Source organism: Etheostoma cragini, chromosome 9, assembly GCF_013103735.1.
Source record: "Etheostoma cragini isolate CJK2018 chromosome 9, CSU_Ecrag_1.0, whole genome shotgun sequence".
Lineage (NCBI taxonomy): Eukaryota > Metazoa > Chordata > Actinopteri > Perciformes > Percidae > Etheostoma > Etheostoma cragini.
The window spans coordinates 22,719,658-22,742,497 of NC_048415.1; the positions used below are offsets into that span (position 1 = coordinate 22,719,658).

The 22,840-nt window shown below is 41.5% G+C and overlaps 2 protein-coding genes across 3 annotated transcripts; both read left to right on the plus strand.

Annotated features, from left to right (window-relative positions):
- The first annotated feature begins 1,321 nt into the window (after positions 1-1,321).
- Positions 1,322-5,695, plus strand: gpr17 (G protein-coupled receptor 17). Its single transcript, XM_034880452.1, has 2 exons — positions 1,322-1,902; positions 4,416-5,695. The coding sequence occupies exon 2, from the start codon at positions 4,424-4,426 to the stop codon at positions 5,441-5,443; it is 1,020 nt and encodes a 339-aa protein (XP_034736343.1). The 5' UTR covers positions 1,322-1,902; positions 4,416-4,423; the 3' UTR covers positions 5,444-5,695.
- Positions 5,696-7,936: 2,241 nt separating this feature from the next.
- Positions 7,937-21,825, plus strand: inpp5d (inositol polyphosphate-5-phosphatase D). 2 transcript variants are annotated; one of them, XM_034880409.1, is made up of 27 exons: positions 7,937-8,290; positions 8,758-8,821; positions 11,321-11,456; positions 11,555-11,678; positions 11,907-12,047; positions 12,135-12,232; positions 12,320-12,390; positions 12,505-12,582; positions 12,685-12,808; positions 13,363-13,469; positions 14,365-14,467; positions 14,565-14,761; positions 14,840-14,957; positions 15,339-15,435; positions 16,405-16,543; positions 16,876-16,984; positions 17,184-17,272; positions 17,671-17,752; positions 18,777-18,866; positions 18,961-19,071; positions 19,149-19,228; positions 19,318-19,405; positions 19,489-19,635; positions 19,723-19,786; positions 19,871-20,056; positions 20,199-20,627; positions 21,459-21,825. In XM_034880409.1, the coding sequence occupies exons 1-27, from the start codon at positions 8,151-8,153 to the stop codon at positions 21,466-21,468; spliced, it is 3,222 nt and encodes a 1,073-aa protein (XP_034736300.1). In that variant the 5' UTR covers positions 7,937-8,150; the 3' UTR covers positions 21,469-21,825. The 2 variants fall into 2 exon arrangements, with proteins under 2 accessions (XP_034736300.1, XP_034736299.1); XM_034880408.1 differs by having other exon boundaries at positions 12,135-12,225; positions 12,313-12,390.
- The last annotated feature ends 1,015 nt before the right edge of the window (positions 21,826-22,840 follow it).

The following is a 22,840-nucleotide window of genomic DNA, read 5'->3' on the forward strand; positions in this document are numbered from 1 at the left end:
ATAAAGTCCATCTCCAACAGAAACCACTGTTCTCAAACTGCTCCAAACAGCTCTACTGTAGTCCAGCCTTTACTTCAGAGACAAACCTTATAACCTCACCTAGCTGGTAGCACGGCACACCTCATACTCTGCTTCTGACTGGCTAGTAGTCCTTACCTAGGTACTGTCAGTCTGGTACAACTTCTAAATACAATTATAAACCTGAAAATAAGCATAAGATGAGCACTTTAAGGTGCGCTGTGGTTACAATTCTTTGGTTTTGGTCAGCCAGACACATTGTATCCCTCAGACCTAACCTTTCTTTCTCATAAAACACCAAAGGCAATGTTTTTGAGAAAATACATTTGCCATTAGTTTGCTGCTAATTTCTATTCTTTTTTTGTTGACACATTGCTATGCTTCTGTGTTCCTTATGGCTACCAACTGTTCATGACTGGAATGACATGAAACTGATGGAAAGATGTCATATAAATGCTTGTGCATGCATGCTATTGTGTGCTTGCGTGCTAAGTGTGTGCTAAGTGCGTGCATGCTAAGTGTATGTGCATCCTGGTGCATGATACAAAGGAAACAGGGACCAACTGGTCAAAACATTGCTCAGTAGTGCTAATGGTGTTGCAAAACTCCACAAGGTACCTTTAAATTAGCCCATCTTTAGAAAATATTTTAATTTGCTAACATAATTATGCTCTTATATTCACATTTTTTTCTGAGAAATCATTTTTTCTGCTAAAATGGAAATAAAAAATAAAAAATTTTCCCAGTGGAAGCCTGTTGGTGAGTGTAACTGTTGAAAAAGTATAGAGCATCTTATTTTTCTGTGAGCAGCCGTGAGTAAGAAGAAAGATATATTTATGATAGTAAGCCCTTACCCCAGCCAATGTTTTTGCTTCAGGGTTACGAGACACGCACCAGACAGAGCTAAGGAGTGGAACAAAAGCAGGGGCCGTCCCAATTAGCGGTTGGCAGTAGATTAACAGGGTAGTGGTGTCAAAGCTTCTCCACAGTTGTGCACAGATAGTGCCTCCATTCAAGTCTACATAATACCATTTGCATATCGATGATACAGAGGAGAAAAAGGGCCGATGTGTCAGATGCACAGCTGTGATCTCCTTGAATGAAAGAAATATTATTCCCCCTCAGCCAGCGGGTACTCTTTCCACATCTGTCCGATGGCCATACGACTGATTATTTTGGGCATTCCAATTCAAGATGCCCCCAGGAGGCAAGAGTCCAACAAGGGCCTCTGTTTCCTCCAAGCGTCCCCCCACCCTCCCCGCTCTTGTTTTTCACTTGCTCTCCTAGAGGGAATGGGGCCCTCTGTAGAACTAAACAGACCATCTACAAAAGATCATCTCTGAGACTTCAGTCATAAACTTCTAAATTAACAACACAGTCCATCTTCTGTCTATCAGTGGGGGGGTGGGAGTTCATGGTAAAGGCAATCAGCGCACCACTAGGCCTTGTTTCCATGGAGGCATACCCGAGGACTCGTTGCGACTGAGGCATGCCATTCTTCTTCCCGCTGCTAAAATGTGCTGCTTATTCTGACTGAGCTATTGTGGAGCGCACAAGTGGCTCTCTTAGGAGAAGGGGATGGGGAAAGAAAGGGTGGGGTCAAGGTTCAAACAAAACGCTCCCATTGGGACTCCCTTTCTGTTATCAAATTTGTTGAGACACAAAAAGAGCTACAGTCTCATTCCTAAGCACATCTTGAGGGAGAGAAAGGGAGTTACAGGATTCAGCATTCTTTGTGTCAGAGCTTCAGTTCTTCCAGAGCTCCGGGGCCAGGCTCCCAGTCTCCACTCGGGTCCTACGCTGATTGTTCAGCAGCTCAATTGTTTCTCAAGCAGCAAAGCTTTTCTTCAAGAAGTCCACTCTCTGCAAAGCTCCAAAGCTCAGGTAAGTCTTTTTACTTTACCTTAGATTTTGATAAAGCAAACAAGATAAGGCTTGACAACTTTATTAAAATGCTGCATTCATAAGAGAGATTCTCCTGTTTTCATGGGGGGGCACAAAGGATAACAGTAAAATAATATGTCCTTGATTCTATAACTACCAAGTTCACTGTCCAATAGCACTAAGGATTTGTTCTGTAAATGTGAATCCCAACAGCATTTGACAGATTTTTTTTAATCGTGCATTGATAACAATCTGCTTTTAAGATCGGAAGGATGGATATCAAGTGCTTTCACATTTAATCCAATGATCAAATTTCACAGTTACTGTATTCTACTCAGGTTTTACTGTGACACGTTTTAACAATAGAAGATTGTACACATTACAGCTGTCACAGTTTTGTCCCAACAAATTGTTACTGATAATCTCTAATCCAGGATGCTTAGTCCCCTTTCTGCCAACCCTCTTGCACAGATCTGCTTACCCAGATCATTGTGTAGGAGGCATATTTCAGGATTGCCTCTCTTTAGGATTATCCCTCGGGGATCCGTATTTTCAGAGCTTTTCCATTGAGCTGTGTGGCTCCTGGTTTGTTATCCTTGCTGGGACTGCAACCCTTTTGGGGTTTCTGAATGCGCTGAGTCTGAGCCTTGGCTGAGAAATGCCCTCCATTGTGGGTCTCACAGTCTGTGCAGGAGCGTTACGCACGCACACACACACACACACACACACACACACACACACACACTGAAAAGTGCCACATTGCTACAGGCTGCTTCCTAATGGGCCAAAAGTCCAGACAGTGAGCTGGTGAAATCTAGATGTAGGCCAGTCAGATAAAGAGAGACAATCTGTTTTTAATCACATCACGTTGTATATTTGGTAACCTTCATTCAGCTTTAGAAACATCTGTAGGATGACAAGTTCACCTGTGCTACACATAGAATGCTGTTCCTGGCTCCTCTACAAATTTTAAAGTGAAAGTTCAAGAGAAGTATTTCTGGGATTAATTATTTCTGTTCACATCCCAGTGATGTTTGTGAAGATGTTGCGCTAAAGCAGAAAAGGGGGAGACAAAAAGAAGAAAAATCCCAGAGCTTGCCAGAGATGCAAGGGAGGGACGGAGGAGTGGGTGGTCATTTTTAAGGTGTGTCTACATAATTCACTAAGATTGGAAAACAAAGCAGATCCTACAATCCTTTGAGGAATGTTGGGAATGAATTGGTCAATTTCATATTCAAAGATTAATCAGTTATTAAAACTGTCACTGAAAAAGGACTCAAAGGAACAGAGACCAGAAAGACATTTCTTTTACCAACATGCAGCATACTGCGTGTAGCTGTTACCCTTAAAGAAATAGTTTGACGTTTCGGGAATACTAAATAACGAACAGGGCTAAATGAGAAGTTAGCTAGCTGGGCTTAGCACGAAGACTGAAAACGGAGAGGACAGCTAGCCTGGCTTTGTCCGTGATAACATATGCCTATTGGCACATAATTAATTACCCATAAAAACCATAACTTGTTTCAACACTACAGTTTTTGTTCGATGAAACAAAAGGGTTTACTTGTTGATTACTTGCTTTAGAGGTGCAGGTAGGCGGACATTTTGTTTCCTGGCCAAGCTAACTAGCAGCGGGCTCTAGCTTGGTATACAGCAACAAACATGAGAGGTCGCCAGGAAGGGAAATATACGCACAAATTGTCAAAGCTTTAAAAAAAGATTGGAGACACATTATCAGAATCATATTTGCTAAGCTAGCAATACAGGTTTGAAATTGAACTCTGTTAATATAAAATCAGATACATCTTAACATTTTCCTATTTTATACTATAACGTTATATATAGCAGCTACTGTATTTATACATGAACTAATGAATGTTTACTGCACAGTATTATCTTGCACAGATATTTCCATTCCCCCCCCCGTTTTAAATAATGCCTCTTCTCATAAACCCCTTTAAGTTAAATTTAGTCTGAATTAATTCCTTCTCACAAATCAGACTCTGATGCCATGTAAGCTGTAAAATGACAGGAGTGAAGATCTATAGACTTCCTGAACGTAACGGTGTGCCGAGGAGGTCTCATAATCCTCGTAGTGGTCAGACTGAAGTATGTATCCGCTCTGAGGGCATGTACACATTAGCCAGAGACACTGACATCTATTGTTACCTTCTGAGACTGGCACTGTGACAATTACTCTCCCTGCCTTTTGTGTGTGTGTGGGTGTGTGGACAGGGGTTCGGTTTCCTGTCACTGGGGTAGTTTGCTGTCTATACTCTGCTGAATACTAACAATGAACTATTTTACAAATCACAAGCATGTGTTTAGAAACGTCTCTAATGACTCAAATGGTCAGAGATCAGACCTAATCTGCGGATGTCATAGTTTTTAGTTTTATCTGACCTGCATACATGCATATGTCATTTTACTAGGATGCAAATGGAAAGGGGAAATGTTGTAGATATACCTGAAAATTGATGGAAACTTCTATAACATTTATTCTGTCTCCTCAGTCACCAAAATGGAATCTGTTACAATGGAGATGCCCTCTTTGCTGTCTAATGGGTCATCAGAGAGCTGTGCAGCAGTGGATACAACCGTTGAGAACACAGTCTTCGGATGCTTCTACATCCTAGTTTTCTTTCTGGCGCTGAACGGTAACAGCCTTGCTCTCTGGATCTTCTCTCACCAGCGTGGCGCTTCCTCTCCGGCTAACGTCTTCTTGATTCATCTGGCTGTGGCAGACTTATCCTATGTGATCATCCTCCCGCTGAGAGCCACCTACCACCTCACTGGAGGCCACTGGCCCTTTGGCGAGGTGCCCTGCAGGGTGGCGGGTTTTTTGTTTTATGTCAACATGTACGCCAGCTTGTACTTCCTGGCCTGCGTAGCGGGGGATCGCTACCTGGCTGTGGTTCACGCTGTGAGGTCGCTAAAGGTTCGTCGTGCTCGCTATGCTCACATCATCAGCTTCTCTTTATGGGCCCTGGTTACAATCTCCATGGCACCATTGCTTATCACCCACCAGACTGCGGATGTGGACGGCGTGACAGTGTGTCTGCAGCTGTACAGAGAGAAGGCCTCGCGCAATGCACTAATCTCACTGGCTGTGGCCTTTACCCCACCTTTCCTCGCCACCCTGGCCTGTTACCTGCTCATCATTTACAGCCTGCATCGGGGCTCCAGGTTAGAGCCGACCCTCAAGCTGAGGGCCCTGCGCACCATTGGTCTTGTCATGCTTATCTATGTTGTCTGTTTCCTGCCTTATCATGTGAGTAGGGCCACTTTTATCCTGGGCTACAGCCATCCTGATGTCACCTGCCAGACACGCAGGGCCCTGAGCCTGGCCAACCGCCTCACCTCCTCCCTCACCTGCCTGAACGGCGCCATGGACCCGCTGATCTACCTGTTTGGAGCGGAGAAGTTCCGTGGCACTCTGATGCGATTGTTTTTCAAAGATCAGGCGGGGCTTTCAGGAGCCACCAGCGGAGAGTTAAAGGGAACGCACGAGAGCTCTGTGAGTGCCAAGTCTGAGTTTTGAGGAAGAGAAATTTGAATTTGATCTGGAGTGCTGTTTGATATAGATGCATTTCCATCACACAAATGAAATTTGGCCTATGAATGACTGAAGATGACTCATTCCACAATGTGGGTGATATGCCACTGTAGCCCCCATAGCTTGGATTTTCGGCCCAGTTCCAGTGTCCACCATACGGCCCATTCACCTGTGTGTGTGTGTGTGTGTGTGTGTGCAGGAGAGTGCAAGGACTCCAAATGCCATATGAGGACTGGGACAGCAAATTATACCTATGGAGCAAATCAACATATTTGAAAGTCACTATCACGCCAATATAACACAAATATTTAGTGAGTGCATGCCATAGATATAAAACATCAACAAATTGAAAATTCCTTCCTGCCAACTCTTCCATGTTTTGCTTATGTTCCCTTTTTATGCTAAAAGAATTCCCCTCTCATCTCAGTTCGTTATCCACAAAATGGGGGTTCCTCCTTGCAAAATGTGGATAGTTGCATGAAGTGACCAGAGAACCCTCAGACACTAGCCCTCTCCTTCAAAGTCTGAGACTAGGAGGCTTCAGTCGCCTGTGACCTGGACCAGAAGGAAGTTGTTGAGTCGACTGATTCAACAAGATTCTGATTTTTGTGTCAAACACCGATGTTCAAATATTTACAAAAACTTTTGATTTAATCTTTTAATGCATATCTCCTGTCACTACTTTATATCCTATGCCAAATGTGATACATACTTGTTAGCTTTTAATATTTTGTGTTCAAGGTGTTTTTAGCCATGCTAGCAGCGTGGCTCGGTCTGCTGGTTGGTCCACCCCTTGTTCAACTACTAACTACCAGATGGATTACCAGAAATACAGAGATCCATGATTACTGGAGGAGGAATTGGAATTACTTTAGTGACTTTTTCTGTTACTAGCAGGTCTTTGGTTTATGACCAATTTATTTGCAAAATGTGTGTTAAGTGCTAATTAGCTAATGATTGCAGATGTTTGTGGATGGTATATAACTGCCTAAAGCTCAAAGTATAAGCTGATTATATTGCTGTAATGATACATGAAAAAAAAGAGTGGTGGACCACCTTGGTCTAGGCTGAACTATCTCTTGGTACCGACACGTTCCCCTCAGAATAACTTAAGTAATTGTACGACCAATGGGCTCGCTGCAAAACCAATGGCATTACCATCAGCCTCAGCTGTACATAGCTAATTAGCAAATGTTAGCATGCCAATGGTAAGCATCATTCCTGCTAACCATCAGCATGCTAGCATTGTTGTTGGGAGCATGTAAGCATCCTGATGTTAGCATTTAGCTCAAGGCACCAGAGAGCTGCTAGCATGGCTTTATTCTTGATCTTGTTTTAATATAAGTTCACCCACTTCCAGATGTATTTTACATGACATTTTTAAATAGCTGGGAGACACCAGTACCATGTTTACTTTGCTTTTGCTAGACAAATCTTCATTGTACATACGTACTTAGTTATCCAGCTCCTTAACTATCTATTCTGTGCATTTATTGTTTTGTCCACATTATTTTTATGCTATTGCACTATTGCATGACAAAGTATTAATCCTATTTAACTGTGAGTCAGTTTGACTTGACGTCATCTGCAGGAGAAGTGATGTTTGAGACAGAAAGACATGATTACACAACTTAGTTAAATGTGAGTTTTACATGTAATTTGTGACTTTGAGTTGTAAATATGAATGTAGTAAACTTGATCTCCCATCCTCTGTGCGTGAGATGATGTCTTGTCTAAACTGCCGTTGCATATCTGAGATTTAGACCCACTCTGTGTGAAAGTGGGAAACCTATTTATATAAACCTTCCGACCTATTCCAAGCGCAGGACTGAAACCTCCGTGGCTGCAGTGACTTGCCACAGTGTAGTTCTCTTTTTGTATCATGTGACCCGTGTTGTGGTTTGTGAGCAGCTTATTTTCCTCCTCTTAAGACTTCCTGTCCATCACGTGAACATGGCAAACCATTCTAAACTTGTATTTCCTGAATGTATATACTTTCAAAAAACATAGCTCTCCTGATCCACATTAGAGTTAATGTCCACAGATCAGATTCAGAGCGGGTCTTCTGGGTGAATTTAGGCACTTGTTTTATTCTAGGGCCAAGATTGGGGTTTTGGGTTTTAAAAATGTACCTGGGAAACAAATGCTGGCTTCTTATTCTCCTACTTATCCAGAGACGATTTATCAGTAAATTCTTTAGAAGTTAGAATCATCATATAGCGAACTTTGTTTTTGTTACTTCCCTTTTTCACTTCTTTAAATTAAAGTTTTTACAAATTGCTTAACAATTTTCTGCATTGGTCACATTAACAAGCAGGTGCTCAGAAACTAAAAAGGGAATGCTGGTCAATCATTAAAGTAGTAGTGAGATAAAGATTTCTACTCTGCAAGCGAAAGTCTGTATTTCCATTTACAGCTCTGTGAATCTGTCATATAACAGGCAGAGCAGAGGCACCAGGGCCCTCCTCTCTCAACTTCTCAAATGAGGAAGTTCACGGCCGAGCTAGTCGCAGCTTCCTTTTACAGCTTTTGGAGGCAGAGGATGAACAAGTGAAAGAAAGGACTTAAAAGTATGCACCATGAAACAATGAAAATAACCAGGAAGAAAAACTGAGTCTACTTTCATTTGCTGGAATATAGTTTGAGAGCAGATGCAAAACTCTTGAGCTCAGGCTTGTGGGTGAGAAACAGGATGCCAAGTTATCAACCTTGGTGCCATGGTACTATTACTCGATCCCAAGCTGAGGCTCTACTTTCCAAAGCAGCAAGAGATGGAAGCTTCCTTATCCGGGCCAGTGAGTCCATACAGGGAGCGTATGCCCTCTGTGTTTTGTAAGTTACCATTACTTGTTTCTAACCATTGCCCTGACAGTTTGTTTTGATGCAGTTTCATAGAGCGTGGACTATGATTCTTGTTCCTTGTTCAGAAAATGTTTATTATATGCAATATGAGCTGGGTTATGGCAGAAAAACATCAACCAAACATTATGTGGGTGTATTTCATGTAACATGCTAAAAAGTTAAAATGTCCCCTCCTCTTATTACAATGTATCATAATACATTTGTGCACATACGCACTGCAACTGAAGACTAGTTCCCCTTTATTTGCATACTGTGCTACCGCAAAGCAACACCCCTTTTCTCTCTGCAACACAAATCATTTTTCATGTGGGAACCTACCAAAAACTGTTCTGATTTGATGCTGAACACACAGAAAACACCAGCCAGCCTGTTTGTTTACCCTACATGCATGTCATATTCAACTGACAGACATTTGCATTTTGTTATTTTAACCACAGATACCAGAACTGTGTATACACATACAGAATCCTGCCAAATGAGGATAAGAAGCTCTCTGTCCAGGTGGGTTGACAGTTTGACACAAGCTAGCATTGTTTTGGTCAAACGTCAGGTGAATTCTTATGGTTGTAGACCTATTGGTGTATTTACAGCGTGGACAACAAAACACCTAAATGCTGGTAGGCTACGCAGATATTATTATTGCTAAGCAGTGACCTAATTTAAAATTTGCTGTACGTTTACACATATGTCTATATATATGTATGTGTGTGCACAAATATACATTTCTCACAACTTAAAGCTTGAGGCTATTTTTTTGAACTGCCGGTGGGTCTGTTATACAGTCCACCACTTTGGTCCAGGAACAACGTCACAACTACTAGAAAAGATAATCCCATCAGCCTCAGCTGTACTTTGTGTAGTGCTAATTAGCAAGTGTTAGCATACTAACACACAAAAATAAATGGTGAACAGTATAGCTGCTTAGCATCAGCACAGAGAAAGAGCACAATGCATCACACTATGATCACCATGACTACCAGAGGGTATAACTACAGTGCGACAAACATGGGACCAAGGGCAAATTGCTAACAGAATGCTTGTAACTAGCAAAAAACATTAGATACAAGCATATAAAATATTAATCAAGCACACTACGTCTACCAGAAAAAAAACATTAGCTGTTAGTAAGCTAATGTTAGCACAGACTGTTAGTAAAGCCTCACAGAGCACTAGCATGGCTTCAGACCACAGGCTTGGTCTTAGGACAGTACAGTATGTAGTAGTACGATGATTCATCAGTAAATACTGGCTGACAAAGCTAATACTGACAATGTGTAAAACTTCATGTGTGGTGGTGCAATAAAAATTCTGCCATGCACACATCCTACCCACTTTCGTATGTATAATTTTATAAAACACTAATTTAAATATGTGTGTAGGTAGGCTGTAGCCGCTTAAATGAAAAATGCCCCCGTGTTTTTGGAAGTGCTATCGTAGCCATGCTTTAAAGAGATTAGAGTCTCTCAACTAGTTGTAGTAAGCAGCTGGTGCTTTAAGGTTAATATGCGCAGATATAATTGAGTAGCCTATCGTCAGCATAGAATTAAAGCTAGAGAAAGTGTAATAATATGGGAACTTTGACCATGAAAAGGGCCTAGTTTTAATAAATTATGTCTTCTAAAAGGAGCATACAAATATTTTAAATGCAACAACTGCACAAACTAAAGTGGTCAAATGCTCTGAGTACCGGTGCTTTATTTGGGCTTGTATTCACTAGAATAGAGTACAAGCATGTATGTTTTATGTCCAACTAGACTAATAACAAATCAGCATTGTCTCTTTCTAAGGAATGAAAATTCATGGTAAATACTTATGCTGTACTAATTGTGAATGTGTCAGGTAAAAGGGGCCTGTTCCCTCCTCATACACAAACTAAATCTTGTTCACAATCCCTGCTACCACATGCATGCATATGCAGGCTGGTGTTTTTTTTTTTTTTTTTTTTTTTAATTTCCAATGGGGAAATTACTACATTACACACTGTGTATACACTTTTTGTTAGTACTCACACACACAGGCCTGAAATACACACACATGCTCAGGACCTATACATGCACTTTACATGGAGAGATGTCAGAGTGAGTGGGCTGCCAGCTGAACCAGCGCCCTGAGCGGTCGGGGGGGGTACGTGTCTTGCTCAAGGGCACCTGGCAGTGCCCAGTTGAACTGGCACGCTCCCTACATTTAGGTCCATACCGGGACTTGAACCAGTGACCCTCCGGTTCCCAACCCATCTCCCTACGGACTGAGCTACTGCCACCCCAAAGTATTTAAAGTATTTGCAGCTTTTCATTCCATGTCATGGTGACAACAGCAGTTCTATTGAAGAGATAGAGCTGCAACCAAAAAAGAGCTGTGCCATACCATATATATATATATACACACACACATATATATATATATATATGGTATGGCACAGCTCTTTTTTGGTTTTCCATTAGTGAAGTTGAACAATCCCTAGCGTGACACGGGACATCGCACAAACCCACCACTTTTAATTAGCCAAGCAGCTGTCAATAGTGACCACACCTTTTTTAATTCATTAGCCCCAGATTTTAAAAAAGACAAAGAAATGGCAGCTTGCAAAACTACGCCATTCAATCTGTGCACTACGCCGTGGACTCCCTACGCCATACTCTACGCTGTACACCACGCCGTGCACTCCATACACAATGCCGCACACTACACCGGACACATGACAAAGTCCAGCAACTGCGAGTGTTGCGTTGAAGATAATGTTCTGTTTTATGTGCTATGGCGATTAGCTGGGAATCCGGCCTACACTGAGGGGGGGAAAGGGTTACAGAGAAAAGCATCTGGTACCAAAAGTGAGTTGAGTCGAACCAAACCATGCAGTGGAAATGTGGCATTAGATGATGACAAAATTGCAGCACTAGCCTTTTGGAAGAAGCCACAGATTTTGCAAGTAGACATATCTAACATCAAATGGGAAATAAAAGTGAAAGATTATGTCTCTGTCTGCTGTGATCTGCTCTTCAGGCCTCTGAAGGAGTCCCTATCAGGTTCTTCTCTATGCTACCTGAGCTGGTGGAGGCGTATTACAGTCCCAACATGGGTCTGGTGACACATCTGCAGTACCCTGTCCAGAGGGAGGAGGATGTTGAGGATGAGCAAGGTCAAACTTCACTTCAACTGAATAGTGGCTATAGTGTAAAAATGTATCTTTCAAAGATTAAAAAAATCCTAAACATCCTATACGTCTCTCTCCTGCAGAAGCCAGCATTTTTCCACCGCAGCTTCCACCCAGGAACTTCACAGTCAATGATGTGAAAGACAGTGACCCCAAGTCCTTGTCAGACACCTACCTGATGAGACTGCAGCAGATGGACTTGTCCACGTAAGGTCACATTTGCAGAATGTGCTCTGATGCACCTCAGCCACAACATTCATGATTCAAAGTTTCTGATAATGCACTGAAAGTATATGCAGTAGTGTGTACAATGTGATCACTCAAACGATTGTGGGAAATCATCTGACACAGTGAAGTGCTTGGCTGAGGTTACCTGATGTATTGATAATGCTGAATAATGACACAACAGAATTTAAAATGTTCCCATACTCCCAGACTACCAGAGGAACACCAAACAGCTATCCAAGAATACTTCAGGACCTCAGTCAGCCTGGATGCTGAACAAGCACAATATGGTTACCCTAACCTCCCCGGGCTACAGAAGCTACTATTGGCAATCTGCAAGAATCTAAACAGGTGTAGTTACCACTCAGCAGAACAGATTCTGTAGATTACAATGTTTAGTGGGGATTTAACCATGTTCTGACTTTGGTTGTGAGACAGTGAGATTTCCCGCATCCTGCCAGCTTTGGAGGTCTTTAATAGAGCATTGGACCAACAACTCTCCCCAGGGATTGGACACTTTTCAAAACAAGTGTGTTGCAGTCTTGATCCCTTTGCATAATGTTTTAATTCACACTCCAAAGCCCTTACCATGTTGTACTATTTCCTTTACTTTCAGATTTCAGGCGATTCAGGTCAATCTGTATCCTTTAGGCTTGAGCAACTAACAAAGCTGCTCTACTCAATAGAAGATAAGGTAAAGTGACTCACTTTACTGACTGACAAGTCAGAACAGTCTTGGTTATCAATGTGACAACAGATGATGCCAGTTACAGATGACATAGCACTTCTCTATTTCTTTTTTTTTCAGGCTAAAAGCTCTATGTTTGAGTCTGGTGGATATGAAGGAGGTCAAAGGAAATCGCTCATACCGCTTGTAACGTTTGAGGTGTTTCTCTAAATCAGTAACTGTATAACATACGTGTAACGGGGTTGAAATTAAGTCCAGTGTCTGGAGATGTATTTGACTTGTTTCCTCTTTCACTTGCAGGTCAAGCAAGAATCACTGGCTATTCCTACAAAGATGTTCCTGAAAGTAGATGTTGAAAGTGGGAAGCTCTTTCTCAAGAAGTCGAAAGATGGGCCTGAAGACAAATTCTTTGTGCACAACAAAAGTAAGAAATCACACAGATGTGAACCTTGGCCGGTGTAGGACTAGATCCTAGTTGTATCGGTGTAGTGAAGAGCCAACATGGGGCGACCACTCTTACTGGGGGGGCTAGAGGCCGCCCCCTGTAGACTCTTAGGGCGCTTTCACACCTGTGGTTCCACAGACGTGGTGCAATTGCAGCATAGTTGCATTTTGATGATGATGTGTTGACACACAGACCACCAGCGCTGTGTGGTCTTATTAAGTTATGGATTTAAAAGTTATCATAGGCTAGTAATGCACTGTTCTTTGGTTCACTTCCCATATTTGGGTCGGATTGCATTCTCACCCAAAGTGAAAGAACTCTAGTTCACGTTGAAGTGAATCGACCCCCCCCCCGTTGTCAAGCGGAGCAGAGTTTGCTCGGATGAGCTCTCTCCAACCCAACGCTCCAGGCTTCGGTCTTAACAGACCTAACAACAGGTGCTCAGGTGTGAAAGCAGCCTCCTTCTAGTTTAACAAGTGCTGCAAACCATCGACAAGGCTCATTTTAATGAGAGTAATGTGATTGTTTTTCAGTCCTGCAGTTGGTGAAATCCCAGAAAATGCACGCCAAACTTGTCATCGTGGCGGAGACAGAGAAAGAGAAGATTTTGCGTAAAGAGTTTGTGTTTGATGACACAAAGGTAAAATATATCTGATCACTTGATTTGCTTTTTAATTATTACAAAGGCTCCTGAAAACTTGCTTTTAAATCAAGTCTGATTAAGCAATAGTTTAACCATAGTATGATTAAAGGTTTTTGTTTTTTTCTCAGACACTTTGTGATACTGACTTGTGCAAATGAATTTGATGTCATTGTATTTGCTTATTATGCCACAGCAATGAACCTAACAGATCGCTTGATTTGAGTTTCCCGTATTATAAATCTATAACATTATTACATTTTCTTTGACCAGATTTGATTGACAGTGGTCTGGCAACATAAAAGGCTTTATTAGCAAAAACCTACAATTTAAATGTTGCTTAATCCTGAGTAAGGGCTATGTGACGTCACCTTATATTATTAATTATTAAAAAAATTATGTAATTATTGCTTGGCCAGTGGTTTAGTCTATGTTATAACCACTAACCCTGCATCGTTAGCATTTATTCACTAAGTTTGTTATATATCATTACAAATAGATATTGTTTCATTATAGAGTTCTGTTAATTTGTGGGTCCATGTGTGCTCGGGGTTAAAAGGGAATGTAAACAAAGTGGTGTGCCAGAAATGTAATGCGCTATGACGTCGTTGTCCCTTCTAGCCTAATGTTGGAAATCCCTCTATTGGACAGATACATGGTAAATAATAAAAGAAATTATAGGTTGAATTAGAGAATTAAATGTTATGATATAATTTGAATATCAAAAATAATTATTGAAATTCAAATAATATTAAAGAGATTTACAGCTCTATTGAATAGCTGATTAAGAAAATAAGTTTTCAGGAGCTTTAAGTAAGGGACACATAATTCGTAAGGTAAAATGTTTAAATGTTTTCATTATAAGAAATCAGGTTTTTGATATGTGTCTCATTAGAAAAGGGAAGGGTTTTGCCAACTTCTTCAACAAATGAAGAACAAACACAGTGAAAAGCCTGAACCTGACATGATCACAGTGTTTGTCGGCACGTGGAACATGGGTAACAGCATTAACATCTCAAACGTTTGAATGAATTTGAACTCCTGACTGTACAGATCCAAGATGCAGATACAGTCAAAGACTTTTTAAACCCGCAGGAAATGCCGGTCCTCCCCACAACATCAACTCCTGGTTTCAGTGTAAAGGCCAAGGGAAGACACGCGACGACACCGCCGATCACATCCCGCATGATTTTTATGTCATTGGGACTCAGGAGGATCCTTTGGGCGAGCGGGAGTGGGCAGACATAGTGAAAGGTGCCCTGCGGAAAATCACAAACATCAGCTTTAAACAAGTGAGTGTCCGTGACAGAGCGACAAAGTTCCAACTGAATGCAGAGCAGTAATGCATCCCATCGTCTTCTAACATCCAGGTGGCAATCCACACTCTGTGGAACATTCGGATCGTGGTGCTGGCCAAGCCTGAGCACGAAAACAGGATCTCCCACGTTTTTTCCGACAGTGTGAAGACGGGGATCGCCAACACTCTGGGTAAGCAGAACCGCTTCTCTACAAGCCCTTTAAAGGTTTAGTAAGGGATGTTAATTCAACACACGATTGGTCAAATTCACGGTCACCTAGCCCTCTATTTTCTGTGTGTGCTGAAAAAAGAACATAGATATATTACACATCCCTGGTTGTGAAATGGAAAAATACAAAAAAAACACTATTCCGGCCAATCGGCAACAAGCAGCAACAGTTGGTGGGAGGGGCGGGCGGGCCGGGGGAGGCAGCATTTGATTCTCTCTGTGAATCTGGGGGGCAGAGCTCATGAAGGGGGGTGTTGGAGATCAACAATCACTAACTGCACCTTTAATGACATGTCATATAGTCATTGAACAATGACCCATCAGTGTGACGTTTGTTTTGTAGGAAACAAGGGAGCAGTGGGCGTGTCCTTCATGTTCAACGGGACATCTTTTGGCTTTGTCAACAGTCACCTGACTTCTGGAAGTGAGAAGAAGCTCAGGTGAGCAACAGACTTTTTAAGAAGACATGTTAGGCTTTTTCGTATTTTCAAATAATGAGGTCAAATAATGACGTATTAACATCATTATACGTCATTACAAGTCTCTAATATGCTTCTCTAATATACGTCAAAGAATGACATATTTTAGAGAAATCCCGGTGAGCTAAAATTTTGAGATTTCCAACTGTTGTGAGTGTCCCAGTTTCATCGTTTCTTCTTCTCTAAGTGTTACACAACTCGAAGCCGACCTGCTCCAGATGGGGTTACCCCTGGCTGGTGTACTTTTAGGACAAAAGTATTTTACTAAAATGATCAGTCAAGATAAGGCAGTAGGCGCTCTTTCTTACAAATATAGAAATACATTATCTACCAGTAAAACTAAATGGGATTTAAAGCTGGAACATTTTGGTATCACTAAATCTCTGTTTTATTCGAGCCGTCGCCAAATGAGTTGCTACAAAGGTAATTAAGACTGTAGTTAATAATTATACTCTTTATATCATCAGCTCCACACAACTTTCTCTGGATTTCTCAGTCTGGCTATGTTTAGAAAATGATGTAATTGATGTCAAATGATGAACTACCCTTTCATGTTTTTGTAATTGTCCGTGTCCTCCTTGATTCCAAGCAACTGCGTGGGGGGTGCACAATCACAGGAGGCTTGTATCATGTGGACGTGCCCACAGTGTTGTTGTCATTACTTAGAATTCCTCTAAACTACGCACTATAGCTTTAAATAGTGAGAAGACATTAATACATTTTACACATTACAGGTTTTGTAAGAGGACCATTATTGTCAAAATCCAAACATTTTCATCATAATAATGTGTCATTTGCTACATTAAAATAAATGTAAATACATGTATATGCAGGAAATAGTGTGGAAAATGTTTTTTTGTACTTTTTTTGTTTTGTACCCGTTGCATCATACTTGTGATGTTCTTGCCATGATTTTGGCTGTATTTGCAGACGTAATCAAAACTACACCAACATCCTGCGATTTCTGAATCTGGGCGATAAGAAGATCAATCCGTTTGACATCACGCATCGGTTCACCCACCTCTTCTGGCTCGGGGATTTGAACTACCGTGTTGAGTTCCCTTCCACAGTAAGTTGGAGGTCAAGTTCAGCTTGCAGAATTGAAGTGACTGGCAAATGTAAAATGATACAACACACTGTATGTATTTGGAACAAAATGTACTGAGCTTCTATTATAAATATTTCTATAAACAGCAGGTTCACACATAAATGATGTGTCTGCTTTTAAATGCATTGTGTGAAATGTGTTATTGTCATGGTGTCCACTGGAGAAACCAACGGTCCTCCAGCATCATTGAGTGGTGCGTATGAAAGAGTGTGCTGGTTGTCAGGTGGCTGAGCTCTCAGCTGCTAACACGTTGAGGAAGGAAAGTCACTGCTCTGCACTGTTTCCCTTCACAGGAAGCCGAGTACATTGTGACAAAGATCAAACAGCAGCAGTACCAGGAACTCCTCAGCAAAGACCAGCTCAACATGGAGAGGAATGATGGAAAGGTCTTCTTGCATTTCGGTGAGGGCGCGTGGAGAATATTGATTAATACTCACATACAACAAAGTGTGTGTACCTTAGTGCAACTTAGAGTTTACTTTATGTGATTTAGTTTTTTTACCAACTCTGTTCTGTTCATCGCCTGATGCATGTAAGAAATGCTGGCATGCATTTAAAAATCAAAAAACATCTCCTTAATATTTATTTATTTTGTATGTAGATGAAGAGGAAATCACGTTTGCACCCACGTATCGCTTTGAAAGAGACACGCGAGAGAAGTATGCCTACACAAAGGCCAAAGCCACGGGGGTAAGCTGCTGTTTAGTCAGGTGTCTCTTAATGTGTGTGTATGGGTCCCGCCGTGCCCCATACTGCAGGAAACTGCAAAAGCAAGTACAGCACTGAACACATCTCTCAGTTGCTTTAAGCCATCTGGGTCCAAATGTGAACATATGGGAATATACAGTATGTTCCGGCTCATAGAAAATGTATGCTACATTCATCTAGAGGCACCAGGATCTGTTACGTATCCATATAGAACCTCATGATTTTTGATCTCTTGTATTGATCCATACCAGAAAGAATGTTTGATGATGTATCTAACAGAAATTGTATAACCTTTCAGTGGCTTTATTATGCTATAAAGACTGTCTGCAAAATCTGTTGTATTCAGCTTTAATGTAAATATGATGACTTTAACTCTACAGACAAAATACAATTTACCCTCATGGTGTGACCGTGTCCTGCGGAAGTCATACCCTCTGGTTCATGTTGTCTGCCAAGCATATGGTGAGTAATTCCAAATGGACATTTATAAGAGGGGTTTCTCTTGTGACAGGGTCTATCATTTCTCAATAATTTTCTGTGGTTTCCTCCGAAGAATTCCAGAAAGAACTATGTAATTTTGGTATGAATTCATACGAAAGTAGAGACAGAGTTAAGTTACACTTCCACCCGACTATTCCAATGAATTATCTCTACCTCTAGTCAGCTGAGGCCAATATATTTTTGCAGGTAAATTGAGTTTGGAGTCCAGCGGCGCTGGCAGGGATACTGGCATCTTTTGATTACCAGAGAGCACAGAGTAATGCCCCTCTAAGTACGTGATTTGGTCCCAACGCTCAAATATCACTATAGGTATCAGCCCTAAAAATCCAGCATTGGTCAGCAAAAGTAGGAAATTTGTCCACAGACAAGCATTCAAATCCCATAAATAAATACATCTTTTAATCTGGAAAACACGTTGATCTTAATGCTTGAAAAGTGCTCTATATATACAATTATTATTTATTTTATTTTATTATTATAAATATGAAAAGTCAATTTTCCAATTAAAGGCTTAAGATTATTTAATTTTAAATGGATATTCATATTTCCCATTACTAATTTATTGGTTTAAATGTATGAATTTATATTATAGTTACATAAATTCCTATATTTAAATGAGCACAAATGGACCTGTAAAGTGTTAGCATGGGGCACTCCACCTATTTTGCACATGAAAATCAGTTTACTCAGTCATGAGGAGCACAACCTAACCTGCATAAAGCCTTTGTATAAGGTTCTCTGCAGCTCGAAGTCTGTAGAGTATACCAGGTGCGGGCCTTTAGCAGGCAGGGAGGGGGTAACAAAACACAACCCATATTAGGGACTGAAAGTCAAGTGGTCTCCACGCTGCTGCACACTCTGACCGTTCTTTGTTTAATGTGGCACTCGTCAGTCCCCAAACTTAATGAAAGTGTAATGCTAATGACTGCCCCTTTAATGATATTGCATGAGAGAGACTCATTCCGCCAAACTTTTCACCTTTCAGGGTGCACTAATGACATCATGACAAGTGACCACTCACCATTATTTGCCTCATTTGAAGTTGGAGTAGCCTCACAGTTTGTCTCCAAGCAAGGTATGATCACCCAGTTTAAGGCTCACTGCAGATGACCCTGTGTTATACACTCCAAAATGATAGGCTAATGGTGTTTGTTGGTTTTTTCTTGCAGACCTAAATAATGCACCTCAGGGTGGGATACAGATCATGAACTGTGTGGCCACCTTGTTGACAAAATCAAAGACCAAGTTCTTCATCGAATACCATTCCAGCTGCTTGGAGAGTATGTTTTAGTCTGTGTGACTAACTGTAGCCAAATGGGCTAATGATTGAAACCAACAATTCTTTCATTGTCTACAGAAACTGTCAAGACTTCAGAGGGAGACAACACGGAGCACTCAGATGGGTCAATAAAAGTTTGGTTTGGCAACCAGGTCGAGGTAAAATCCGGAAGGAGCTTTTCAGTGCAGGCTTAGATGATTTGTTCTGGAACTAATAATTAAAGTCCTTGTCTTCTCTGTGATTTTAGCTCACCCCTATCATCTCTGACCCCGAGTACCTTTTGGACCAGCACATCCTCATCTGTGTGAAGTCGACAGACTGCGACGAGTCATATGGTAATGAACTTCCACACAGTTTGTAATGCAGATGCGTTGAGCTGAGCAGTGCTTACAGTTTGCTGGTGTCTTATTCCCTAAAGGAGAGGGTTGTGTTGCGCTGCGAGCGGCCCAGTTCTGCTACACAGAGTTTCAGATCACACTGACTCACCACGGAGAGAAGACCGGCACTTTGACAGGTGGCATTCAGTTACACACCTCCGAGGGCAAGCCCACTGAGAAGTTATACGGTGAGTCTGGAAATCAGCTCAGAATGTATTATTGAAATGCTTTCTACTTCAGTTCCTGTAGCGTCAATATTTCACTCCGGCTTTCAGATTTCATCAAAGTTGAAAAGGATGACACTGTCACTTCAAAAGGCAAAGGCAGTGAGGCCAACAAGTAAGACATTGTTTCATTTGTGGTTACCGCAACGTATTCAAACATGACTTCCGGGTGTGATATTGTCTGTCTTCTTGTTGACAGGTTTTCCGTCACCCAGGCACATGATATTTCTAACCCCAGTTACATGGGAGTGTCCTACAGAAGTGGCAATGTGATAGATAAAGGTTGGAGCTACAGCAAGCCACCGAAAAATCTTCTACTCGCCGGACAAGGGAGTAAAGACAGCAAGAAGGGGGGCTATGATGTGGGCGCACGCAGTCCCCCTATGTGAGTGCCTGTTTTCTATTTACAGTGGGACTCTTTACATGTTTGGTTGACACTCAGTGTCCAATCGTAATCTAAAAATGACAGGGGATGAATAGCTGAATGGGTAGAAAGTGAAACTGAATCGGATCCCTTTCTTTCCTAGGGGTGAGGATGAAAAGGGGTCAGAGATGTTTGATAATCCGTTATACGGTTCAAGGGTAAAATCCTGGGGCAAGGATCCAGACCATCAGCAGATGGACCACCTCACACCTCCAGACCCGGTTTTCACAAGCTCCAAACCAGCAGATGGAGACTCTGATCGCCCCCCGCTGCCCACCCCACGCAACCGCTCCTTCACCCTCTCTGAGACTAGGCCTCAGCCCCCAGTCCCCATCACCTCGCATCCCTCAACATACAAGAAACCAGTGGTGCCGTCACGCTCAGATGGGGGGATGGCACTCAACCGGCCTCCTGTTCCTTCTAAGTCCCGGCCAGGCATGCCGGAGCCCCAGAACCCCAGAGACAACTCTGAACTCCCCAGCAAGCACAGACCACCAGCAAGACCTGGCCAGCTACAGCCCCCTCAAAGACAGTAAGGACGTCTCTGTTCCTCTTCCGACTCATTAGTCTTAAGTTCACCAACAAAGATATTTAGTGCTGGGTAAGGCATTGATTAAATTGTAGGGCTGTATGACATGAAGAAAATATCTAGTCATCATTATTTTGATTGATATTGCAATTGCCATATGATTCACAATGCTGGAGGGAACGACATTTTATTGTTTCATTATTATCATTTTCATCAAATAATGTTAAAATGTAAAACATGTAAATGATTACAGTGCTATTTTTGATCTGTACCAGGCAAAGATGTTTTCTTTAATCTGCAAAAAACGATTTGGCCGGATATCTCTGCGGCACCACGATACCTAACTTAGAAAGGTTTGACGCATATTTTGCTAATATTGCGCCCCCCTGCGATTTGGATATTAAACCAGTCCACGTTGCTATTTCAATAAAATGTGCAGCCCTACCGAATTGCTCCCATTAGCTCAGGGATCAGAACATGCATTGTCAGTCAATAACAAATATGAGTCACTCTCGTCAGCGTCAGTTAGCCAATGAGCCTGCAGCAGGCGTCTACCTCCATCTCACAATGCTGCTGATTGGCTGTCTACACATCATACACGTGTGCAGGAAAAACACAAATTTCACATTAATGTGTAATGTTGTTAATTAATTTTGTTCAAATGAATTTTGTCATCTTATAAAATTTGATACGAAATAAGATTTTAAAACGGTTTTAAATTTTCTAAGATTGGTTTTTGATGTATCAAATTTTTTGGGGTATTGAAAATGTTTGCACGATACCCAGCTGTAAAAATCAAACATATGCTGATGCAGACTCATTGTGTTTCTGTAGTGCATCGTGACGATGATGAAGATGGCCGACCTGTGAAGTGAGACCATGGTCAACATGAACGGACAGCTTTCTGCTCTGCATTATTGGGAACATCAAATACATAAACGCCTCAGCCAGTCACTCCAATTCATTTATACTGTAACAAAAATGTCTTCTCCAAAATAACAAATTTTCCATTTAAAGTGATATAAAAAATGTTAGACTTAATTTCTGCTCGCATTGAGAAGTTGATTTGGAATTAAACTCTGCTTATGAATACAGATGTGTTACATTTGATTTTTTTTCCACTATACAGTAGCCAACGAATGTTTAGTGCACAGTATTATCTTACATGTTTTCCTTTAATATGTACAATAAATGCTCAAATGAATGTAGCTTGATTTTGTTACTTAGACCTTCATCACAACCTCCTGTCATAAACATGCCTGTGAAACTGTAAATATCATGCGTACGTCTGCTGCAGTCCAGTACTTCCATCTGCTGTTGCTCCTGGAGAACTGCATGCAGCGTGAGACTGAAGTTATCCAAGCACGGTATCGGAAACTTGGAACCATCAACTCCTATTTTATTGTGTTATTTTGTTTAATCAGATGTGTGTAATAGTGAGCTGCACTTTGCATTCACTAGTCACATACTGGCTGCTGATTTTCACAATTTAGAGGATTATGCATACTAAATCTGGTAGTAGTAATAGTACAGTGGCTCTCAACGTGGGGGTCCAGGCGATCCAAGGGGCCAAAAGATGAACTACAGGGTCAGGGATCATGGGATGAAAGAAGTTATTTGCATTTGCTACACAAAATGTCATTAATCTTTTTTCCACACATTTCTCCGAGCTTCTACCTCTTAGACCAGGGGTCTTCAAGGTTTCTTAGGCCAAGGACCCCTCAGCTGAAAAAGAGATGGAGCAGGGACCCCTACTGCATATATTGTATAAAAGTGAGTTGCACATTAACCTGGGCCTACAATATTGTGTGGGCTGGCTAGGGCCTTTAGACATATCTTTTTATAATGCATGCAGTACTAAGCAACATTTATAAATCAAGTTTTTATGTTAAAATGTGTCACAGTAAAACCATAACTGTATCTATGGATGGCTACCTTACCTATTGTGAAAAAAATGTCATGTCCACAACACTTCTTTATGCTCCCATATTTAATGCAAGGGCGACCTTTGGACCTTGCTGGGTCTTTTTCTGTCAAAATGTAAAACAAAATTCACTTTAGTAGTTCTCATTGGTCCTGCACCTGTGAGAAGGTGGGATGGGACCCAATTACTTTTAGAAAGACCTTACCTACAGTAAGCCTATCATCAATGTCTAAATTAAAGGTCCCATTAACTGTGTGGTTTATAGCAATAATATGCATCGCCCCAGACTGCC

Coding starts and splice junctions, on each gene's coding strand:
- gpr17 (XM_034880452.1), top strand. CDS start 4,424: ATGGAATCTGTTACAATGGAGATGCCCTCTTTGCTGTCTAATGGGTCA.
- inpp5d (XM_034880409.1), top strand. CDS start 8,151: ATGCCAAGTTATCAACCTTGGTGCCATGGTACTATTACTCGATCCCAA. Junction 8,291..8,757: donor GCGTATGCCCTCTGTGTTTT/GTAAGTTACCAT, acceptor TTTTAACCACAG/ATACCAGAACTGTGTATACA. Junction 17,273..17,670: donor CAAAGGCCAAAGCCACGGGG/GTAAGCTGCTGT, acceptor TTAACTCTACAG/ACAAAATACAATTTACCCTC.